The sequence below is a fragment of the Arvicanthis niloticus genome, chromosome 24 (assembly GCF_011762505.2).
Source record: "Arvicanthis niloticus isolate mArvNil1 chromosome 24, mArvNil1.pat.X, whole genome shotgun sequence".
NCBI classification, from domain to species: Eukaryota; Metazoa; Chordata; class Mammalia; order Rodentia; family Muridae; genus Arvicanthis; species Arvicanthis niloticus.
In genome coordinates, this window is record NC_133432.1 from 37634995 (window position 1) to 37644997 (window position 10003).

Below are 10003 nucleotides of genomic sequence, written 5' to 3' on the forward strand. Positions count from 1 at the left end.
ATCAAGATGACTAGTCTTTGTAGCGAGTGTGCTCTAAGAATTCACTGCCTCAAATTTCCAAGTCTATGATTACACACAGGTTTCCATCTTCATGCAAAACACATTAAAATAAATACAAAATTCAATGGGAATAGTTAATGTGCAAAAACATTAGCATTATCCATTCATTAGTCAATAGGCACTTCAGAACTTTCCATTTCTGAGTTATTGTAAGTAGTGTAGTGATGAACATGGATGAATATATACCTGTGTAGTAGGATACAGAGATTTTGATGTAGTTCCCAAGAATACTATAACTGAATTGAGATATTTTCTGTTAAAAGCATCAAAGAGATTGATCACATTAACAGTGGACCAATACTCTCTACTCTGGGCTTCTAAACTTCCCTATATCTTTCTGAAACCCCAGGAACTGGTCCATTTAATCTATGTTTAATCTTCAGACTTCTTCCTGTAGCGCATGTGGTAACAGTCACCACTTCTTTTTCCTCTTCCTTGTTGAGTGTAGATTTGAAAAGTGAGAAAAAGTTGTGGCAAAGAAAAGCTGCTCCCCATAATTCTACATATTGGTGGACAGCAGTGAAGATGAGCATATGCACCACGGACAGGAACAAACATCTGTGTTCCTTGGGTGAGGCTAAACTAAGACCTAGGAAGCTTAGGATTGAGTGAGAGGGGCAGTTCAGGACTCAGCATTCTCAGGCTCTAATGGATGCTCTAATCATTCTTGGAAGGAGCTTGTAAACAAGGAGTAGCCTTTCTAAGAAGGTTTTAACCAGTTTTTTAAAGTTATACAAGGATTAAGAAGGTATTGAGGAGGGAATGGAAGAGGTAGTCCTTAGTCTTAGGGGCCAGGAGACTGGTATAATAATTACTTGGTTTCTAGGAAGATTGGGGCTGTGAGACTATTTCTAATGTCTGGGGAATGGAGGATGTATAGTTGGAAACTGAGTCATGAGGAGATGAACATTTGAGGACTTGACTCCTGAACATGGAAAGGTAGAGGGTGGAAACTAGAGTCCTGAGTCCTAAGAACATGGATTTCTGAAAACTTGGAATCCCAGGACCTGAGAAGTTGATGGTCTCTAGATTCTTGCTGTTCAAAGATGAAGGCCAGGGTCAGGATTCCTTGCTCCTAATGAGGAGGAGGTTGAATAATTGACTTCTGGGTCTTAGACAGGTGAAGAGTGAGTTGGTTCTCCTTTCTTGGGAAGTGAGACATGTGTTAGGTGAGATCAATACTGAGAAACAAGAACCCTCAATCTTGTGGGGCAAGGGTGGGTACAGAATGCCTGAGACTTAAAATAGTGCAGGGGTCTAAAGTCTTGATTCTGTGGATGTGGCATCTCGGAACTGAACTCTTGATTCTTGGTGTAGTAGGGACTGAACATCTTGCCTATTGGGTTCCAGAGAGTTGAAAACTGTAGGATCAAAATATGGGATCCTGAGATAGCTGAGGCTAGAAACAGACTTCTGGTGCTCACCTAGTAGATTATGGACAAGATAACCTAAGCAGTGGGAGAATGATGACTATCTGTCATCCTGTACTCAGAAAAGAAAAGAAGAAACTAGGCTATTACTGGTTTAGAGTGTGGTAGGAACCTTGGGTTGCTGAACCACTCAACTTCTTTTCCTCAGGGTGTCAGGACTGTGAGCATTTCATCACTATGCTGCAGCTCATCTCCATTGTGCTCTTGGCTGCTCTCTTTACGGCTATCCTTGTCAAAGGTCAGACAACTGTAATGCTAGAGCTTCCTGCTCTAGCCTCCTGCATATGGGTGGAGGTGATACTGAAGCTGGGACTGTGGTCTTACATGCCTTCTAGGAACTAGGCAAGAGTTCTCTCAAGACTCTTGTTTAGCAAGAAGGAACTAGTTTCAAGGACATGGTCTGACTCTTTTACCTTTGTCACCATACTTCCCTGGGCATCAGGATTCCTCATCTTCAAATAAGATAGATTCAAATAAGATGTTGGAACTTGGACATGATGTTCCTGGGAACCCAGCACATATTAGTTAGATCTTGGTGTACCCTGCCTTTTCAATTTATTTGTGAATTCTACACATGAACAAAATGTTGTGATCAATTCCATTACCTCCTCCTTGTCTTTGAGTTCCTCCCCTCTTCTCCACCACTCATTTTCCTCCCAGTTTCATGGGCTCCTTCATTTTTATAATCCACTGAGTACACTTAGAGCTGTTTATGTACATGGGTTTAAGACCATTTCCTGTAGCATGAGTAGTCTCCTGGGGCAAAAGAACATTGATCCTTCCTCCATCCTTCCCTCTCTCCATCTCACTCTCCCTTCTCCAGCAGCTTTCAGTTGCTTTTACTCAGCTAGAGTTGAGGCTTCCTGTGCCCATTCTCCATCTGTGTTGGGGTTTTGTCTAGTTTGAGCTTCTGCAGGTTTGAGCTGCAGTCACAACACTGTGGGGTCCAGGAAACCCTGTTTTGCAGCAGTCCTCTGCTGCCTATGACTCTTACAATCTTTCTACCCCAATGTCCATCATGATCCCCGAGGTTCAGGGGGAGGGCTTGTGTTAGAGATGTCTCATCTTTGTCTGGGCTCTCCACAGGATTTTATTCTATGTGCATTGAACAGTTCTGAGTCGCTATGTCAATTAAAACTTACTACAAAAAAGAAGCTTCCATAATAAAGATTGAGAACTTCTGGTCACCTAAAGGCTGGATCTCACAGACTTACCAAATCAGACCTCCCTAGTCTCTGTGTTTCTGTGTGTCTGTGTGTCTGTGTGTCTGTCTGTGTGTCTGTGTGTCTGTGTGTCTGTCTGTCTGTCTGTCTGTCTGTCTGTCTCTGTCTCTGTCTTTCTCTCTCTGAGCTAAGAAGCAGCCTGAACAAATTAGACCTAATACCTAGTCTCTGTGTGTCTGTGTCTGTCTTTCTCTCTCTGTCTCTCCCTGTCCGTGTCTTTCTGTCTCTGTGTCTGTCTCTGTCTCTCTCTTTGTCAGATCTAAGAATCATCTGTATGTGGTTTACCAGACTCCTGTGTTATGATGCCTAGCTTCTGTGTGTTCTTTGCTGAGCATGGTTTGCTGAATAAATCATGTGTTGTAAAACTTCATGTGCGTTCCTGAAAGTATAAGAAATTCAGATATTTCCCTTGTTTGGAGGAACATCTTTGGAAGCTCGTGTGGCCTAGCCCCACAATCCTGTCATGACAGCTAGCTCTCTGACTTTTACATGAAGCTCTTTTCCAGGTAATGAGTGGAAGCCTCTCTAGCTTTAATGTCCCATTTTATCTTTTTAAAATTATAGCTATGTTTTCTTTATAAAGGCTTTCCAAACTAGTGGCTTGGTCATAGTCTTGAAGCAATTTAAATAAAGCTAAACCTTGAAGGATGATTATGTCATCTCCTTTCCTGAAGCAATGCATACTTTTTTATAGATTTATCAACATTTAGTGTTTTCATTGTCTTTTCTTGACATAGGCTCTGAGGTTCCTAGTTCCCAAGAGCATGATCAGAAAAAGCAACACATCCTCCAGAAACTGGACCAGCTGAAAGCTGAACTAGGTAACTGACCAGAAAGCAGCTCTTCAAGAGCATGGAAGGGTTTCTATAGGGGATGAGATGACTGAAGAGACTGGGCCTCTAATTCCTCAGTTTCTACATCTGTTGAATGAGAACACAGATTAACATTTAAAATGGCACTTACTGGACACACTGGGGCATGCACACAGAAGACATTCAATGAACCCAGACTCCTATTGTCTGTTCTGACATATAAAGTCCCTGCTATTATCTGTATATAGGAGTTGTGACTAAGGCCCCCTGAATTATCTTAGAGGGAACAGAGTCAGGAAGTTAAGAGAAAAATAGCTGTCCTGGAGAGATAGCCTGGTGGATAAAGTATTTACTGTACAAACACGAGGACCTGAGTTTGGATCTGTCACACCAGAGAGAATTTGGACATAGCTACACATTCCCTAAACAGCAGTGGTAAAACTGGGAGCACTAGGTTCAGAAAGAACAAGTTTCAAAGTTGAGAAAAAAATGAAAGATATTGTCTGCATAGATCAAATAATCAAAATTAATAAAAATCTATTTCTAATTAAAAATTTTATTTAAAATATTACTACAGAATTTCCCTCCCACCCTGTCAGCCTTCACATTCTAGGCACCCACAACTCTCTCAAATTTATAGCCTTTTAAATTTCATTTTTATTGTTTCATATACATAAGAGTTTTTTAAAAAAATAATGAGAGTGATGGATGAAAATCTCCAATATCCATTCCTGCCTCCACTTGCACACACACAGAGAATACAAACAAACACATGTGCACATACATGAACAAAACACATACAAGAAAAAAATCAAGGAGAATATAAGGAAATGGTTCCCCTTGTGCAGTTTCAATGATGGAAGAGGGCCAAATCTCAGGGACTTTAAAGGCTGAACTGATACAAGTACATTGATAACTTTGTATATCCACATGACTCACTCCACCTATAGACCACCTATGTCGCCCCTGCCCATGGGACTGGACACTCTTCCAAGGAAACTGTTACTTCTTCTCCACATTCCAGAAGAATTGGATGGAATCTGCTGCTGCCTGCAAAGACATGGGAGCCCAACTAGTGGTCATAAAAAGTAATGAGGAGCAGGTATGACCCCAGACTCCTAATGTAGTCTATGGACATGAACTCTAGCTAGATAAAATACTTATAAGGTATTTTTTACTACACTTGAAGAGGTGAGAATTGTACAGTCAGATATATACAAAGTGGGAACATGGATGCATGTATTAGGGAACATTTAATATGAAGGGGAATCTTTTAAAGTGCTGACCAGAGTTTAGCAAGCACTTCTATTGGTGTTAAATGTCCTGGTTTGGGGCCTGTAGGATGAGTTGATGGGTAAAAGTGCTTTCTAAGAAGCCCAGCTATCTGGAACTCACACAATAGGCATAGAACCACTTCTTGTCCTCTGACATCCACACACACATCTTCATATCCACACACACACACACACACACACACATACACACACATACACACACACACACACACACACACGAAGTTTATTATTCTGAGGAGAAAATTGAAGAAATCTTCAAAACCTAGAAATCGCCAGACTCTTGTAAGTTCGGAAAGCTCAGAGCAAGTTTCCCATCCCTTTATTTTAGCTCAACAAAGCATGTGAGACAAAGACAGATGCCAAAAATTAAGATCTATCAAGTCACACCACAACGCTTCTAAATTCTCCATCCCAGAGTGAGTTTGGCCTGATCTCTTCATGTCTATGCCTGCATGTGTATATGAGTATGAGTGTAAAGATGTGTGTGTGTGTGTGTGTGTGTGTGTGTGTGTGTGTACCCAATTTAAACACAAGTGTGCATTCATTGTTGCAGTAGAAAGCTAGGGTCTGACTGCAAGCAGAACTCTATACCGCGATACCAATAGGACAAAATGAGAAGATGACAGCAGAACTCCATCAAGACTTCTGCTTTCCCCTTCCAGAGCTTTCTCCAGAGGACTTCTAAGAAGAAAATCGATTTCTGGATGGGCCTGTCAGATGCAAAAGAGGAAGGCCAATGGCTGTGGGTGGATGGCTCACCACTGCAATGGAGGTAATACAGGGTGTTGAGGGTGTCTCCATGACCCATGTGTTTTTTACCTACTCCTTGGACTCCTAAGCATGAGAGTCTGTTTATTGGACTATTATTGAGGTGAGTTCTGACATGATTTTGCAATTCTACCACCTGATCTGAAGGAGATTACATCATGGTAGATATCGAAGGACTTTCTTCCTGAGAAAAGTGTGAATGGGATGGCTGTGATCACATGTGAGGATCTGATGATTCTTCCCACTCCCTTCTATAAGGAAATGGAATTGTCCACAAGCCCAATAGAGATGGGTATTGCAAAAACACCCAGGTAGTCAAATGAAAAGAATAACTGTTTTCTCTAAGGGTTGTGTTCTGCACAATATGCACAGATAATCTGAGACATAGGAGTATGCTTGCCTTCAAAATACTATTTGTCAGGCATAAAGTTCCATGGTACTGTAAGAGCTGTAAAGGAATTGCCCCATACTATGGAGAACATGAACATAAACAGCTGGGAGAATTTAGGCCAGGGTTTTTGTTTTGATGTCTGTGGAAAGAAATATATAGGATTGTATATCAGTCTAGTCTGGAATGTCAGTGGGATCTGAAATGTCATAATGTCCCATTTTCAGTGAGAGACATGCTTAGAGGTCACCTAAGAATCACACATGAGCAGAATCCAGCTGGCTGCTGCTTGTCTAGGCACTCTCCATTTGTATTAGTGTTAGCAAGTTACAGAGGAGCTGCTAATTGACTGAGACCATGTATCAGGGATTGTGGACAGAGGAATCTCAAGCCCCAGGATATCTGTTAAACAAGGCTTTATGCCCTAAATAAATAGGATAGAGAATTTGGGGAGGAGACTATAGTAAATACTGGGAAAATTGTACCTTGCTGAAGAACTTAGCCAATGCAGAATAAATGGGGACAGAGAAATGTAGTAAGGAATACAAAAACTACTGCTTTGCATCAAATCTTCATGGCAGTTGTTTGTTTTGTTTTGCCATTTGTCCAGGCTACCACTTGATTCTGCAAAACCTAAGATAATACTGCCTCAATTTCACAATTGGAGTCTTTTGAATTTTGTATTATAGCATATTGGTTTCTCATAGAAAGAACTTAAGCATGTTGTCAGGGTCTGAGTGAAGTATGACCTCCATATGCACATGGGACAGATAAGAAATGATCCCAGTGCCAGAAGTTAGAAAAGTTTGACATCATAGGGCTGGGAAAGAAGCTCATGTTCTTTGGGGTTTTTCAATTTCAGGAAGTATTGGTCTGCAGGTGAACCCAACAACCATGACAATGAAGATTGTGCAGTAATTTCAAATCATGGATGGAATGATTTCTCATGTTTAGCTGTGTCATTTTGGATCTGCAAGAAGCCTGTATTGCCTTGCTCTAAGTGAAATCTGTTCATCTCCATAGCCTAAAAACAGGGCCATTTATCATCTAGCTGAACTTTCAGTATGTTCATTTCAGTTCCTTCTGTGTTTCTATGGGTACTAGGGTCTCAAATATAGATCTGAATTCTAATTTTCCAGACACTTTGTCTTTAAACACTTGGGCCACTGCTCTGTTCTCTCCTGTGCAAATCACTTACTTTGGGTTGAGGTTGTGATTTTTCTCCATGTTTTCATCTTTCTTCCTGAATTAATTTCTGGACTCCTTATCACTTGTGGAACTTTGACTGAGAATGTCCCTCGGAAGTTTGCATATTTGAATACTTGGTCCCCAGTAGGTGGTGCTACTTGAAGGGGGCTATGCAACCTTTAGAAGATGGAACATTGCTAGAGAAAGTACATCATTAAGGGTGGGCTTTGGAGTTTATAGTCTCACCTCACTTGCTGTTCTTACTCCTCCTCCTGTGTGTGATTGAATATATGACCAGCCATCTTTCTGCTCCTATTGCCATTCTTTTCCTTCCCCTCTTGTTGGTATGACTATCCCACCACAAAGAATTCTTATCACTTTGGTACCATAAGCTAAAATAAACTGTTTCATCCTTATGCTGCTTTCTGCCTGGTTATTTTATTATAGCAACAGAAAAGTATTTCAATCAAATCTAATGCATAAGAAGTGAAGTTGGTACAAAGGAATTGGGTATACTAACCATTTGGATTTCTGCAATAGGCATGACTATCGCTATCTGATGTTCTTGTTGGGGAACTTACATATCCAAATGTTTTTATTAAGAGAAGAAAGAGGTACAAAGAGAGCATGAGCCATAAGCCTATTTTCTAAATGAAACATTTTTATCTACAGCATTTGTCTCCTTTATCCTCCTAATTAGAGAATTGAAGTTTATTCTGGCCACTGTACCAAGTTACTATGTTTTTTAAACAGACACATTATTTTTTATAAAATTAAGTCCACCATCCACTTACAGTAGTCACACAGGGAATGTATATGGACATACTAGGGAGGACATTAAGAAAGTATTCTTATATTGAATAGCAGGTGAATACACAGTCTCAAGGCCACCCAAGAGTTCGAGAATAAGTGATAACTGAAGGCTTTGCATTAACCAAGACTGTTGGGAGCCGCAGTGAGCCATGTCAGTATCCGCCATTCCAAGATGGCTCAGACATCATGTCCTCCCACTAGTAAACAATTATCTGCGCAGGTGCAAAGGCAGAAAGCCCGCCAAAGTCACTGGCCAATCCCGAGGCGTAATATTGGGTGATGAGTGAACAGCCAATCAGAAGTGAACACGTCACTCTAGGGTGTATTTAAGCTGTGCCTCTTCCTGTCTTTGCCCCTTCCATGGACTTCACTTAAGATTAAAGCCTCGCTGTGGTGATACCCGAATACTGCCTCTCAAGTCTCATTCGTGAGCGAAAGGGGACTCGGGAGGTGCGTGGAACAACTGGTGCCGAAACCCGAGAGTTTCAAGGCAACGTGGAGGCCCCCAAGTTTTGGGGCGGGTTAAAAGACTACAGGACGAGGTACACCTTTGGAAGATATGCCTGGGGTGGCGTTTGTGGCAAGCTGATTTAAACTCACCGCTGCCGCTCCACTAGCTAGCCTCTTGCTTACATTACATTTGTTTTTAACTTATTTGTGTTGTGAGAAAGAGGGCCACTCTAGCATACCATAACCAGGGCATGTTAGCCGGCATCAGGCCAGAGAGCCTGGGGAGATAGAGTACTCAAAAGGAACAAGGGCTACTACAGAGCTATTTAAGCTTATGGAACATCCACCGGCGGGTGGAGAGAGAGCGGAGGAAAAAAGACCCTCCTTTATTACAGAATCTTTGGGGAACCGGAGCAAGCAATGCCAGTGATAGAACAGATGATCTTTGAAAATGCCACAGCTGAATACAGTTTGGGAGACACCCTTACTAACACAGGTCTAGCGGCAGCTAATTTACAGAGGGCTGCGGCCCTTTTCCAAGGTCAGGGATGAGATAGGCCCACACCATGGCCAGGAAGGGAGGCTGTTTGTGCTTATTCCACAGGTGAAAACAATTCAATTTGGGTCCCTACGAGGCTGGTACAGATTGTGAAGAAGGAAGCCAGATTGCAAGATTACGACCCTGATTCTCCTGACACTGACGTTTGATTTGGCGATAAGTATACCACTGTGGGACATAGTTAGATCTTGGCCTGTTCCCTTGCCAGTACATTCAAATGCTGAAGTACTGCCTATTGTTTACAGCTATTGAGTGTTACTTGGTTGCCTGTCCTCAGGGCACACCGGCCAGCAGCCTGAGTTATACAATGCTACAAGTTTTCCATTAGATTTTACACTTTATTTTGTGGCAGCAAAACTTTATAACATAAAGGTAATCCACTTGGTGTTGATTTGAGAGAAAATAGATTACTTACATCGTGAAAGATTGTTTTTTTGATTTGCCTATGTTTATAGAGAAAAGATACAACACCTGTCTTTTAAGGTTTACAGTTTAAATTTAAGGTTTAATGTTAAAGTCAAAACCGCACAATTCAGGCTTAGCCAAGCCTCAGAGAACAGGCCTGAGGGAGGTTAAGCACATTTACATTTGAATTAAGACAATGCAGACTTAGCTGCAGAAGCCCAGGTGCTAAGCATTCCCTTTTGTTCTGGGTCTTTACAACCTGGTCCTAGAAATGTGCTTACCAGAATTCATCTTTTGTCCTCATTGTTTCTTGTGAGAGGAGGGATAAATCTAAAACCCAAAGACTTTACAACAGTCTGTGGGCTAAAAGTTATGATTATGCTGCAGAAATTAAAATTATGCCTGCTTCCCTCCATGAGTATAGCTGTGCCTACTGATAGAGTATGGTTCAGGTTGTTTTAATTCCTCTATATTCGGAGTTGTTGAGGATGAGATGCTTTGGATTCCTTTAATATTATAACAGTTATTAGAGAATAAGGTTGGCTTTTATCTGATATTCTCATTGGACTAAAAAAGATTGGTTATTAAATGAATCCAAAACAAAGTTCAAAT

The 10003-nt window shown here is 41.3% G+C and overlaps 1 protein-coding gene across 2 annotated transcripts; it reads left to right on the forward strand.

The window, feature by feature from the left end:
• Positions 1-542: 542 nt before the first annotated feature.
• LOC143437490 (CD209 antigen-like protein C) lies at positions 543-7567 on the forward strand. Of its 2 annotated transcripts, XM_076922271.1 has the most exons (6): positions 543-631; positions 1639-1728; positions 3451-3534; positions 4476-4627; positions 5483-5592; positions 6839-7567. In XM_076922271.1, the coding sequence occupies exons 1-6, from the start codon at positions 586-588 to the stop codon at positions 6978-6980; spliced, it is 624 nt and encodes a 207-aa protein (XP_076778386.1). In that variant the 5' UTR covers positions 543-585; the 3' UTR covers positions 6981-7567. The 2 variants fall into 2 exon arrangements, with proteins under 2 accessions (XP_076778386.1, XP_076778387.1); XM_076922272.1 differs by lacking the exon at positions 1639-1728 and having other exon boundaries at positions 573-631.
• The last annotated feature ends 2436 nt before the right edge of the window (positions 7568-10003 follow it).

Bases quoted from the DNA above. Each gene is read 5' to 3' on its own strand.
- LOC143437490 (XM_076922271.1), top strand. From the start codon at position 586: ATGAGCATATGCACCACGGACAGGAACAAACATCTGTGTTCCTTGG. The intron at 632-1,638 runs GTGAGGCTAAAC...TCTTTTCCTCAG, and splicing joins CAAACATCTGTGTTCCTTGG to GGTGTCAGGACTGTGAGCAT. The intron at 3,535-4,475 runs GTAACTGACCAG...CTCCACCTATAG, and splicing joins CCAGCTGAAAGCTGAACTAG to ACCACCTATGTCGCCCCTGC.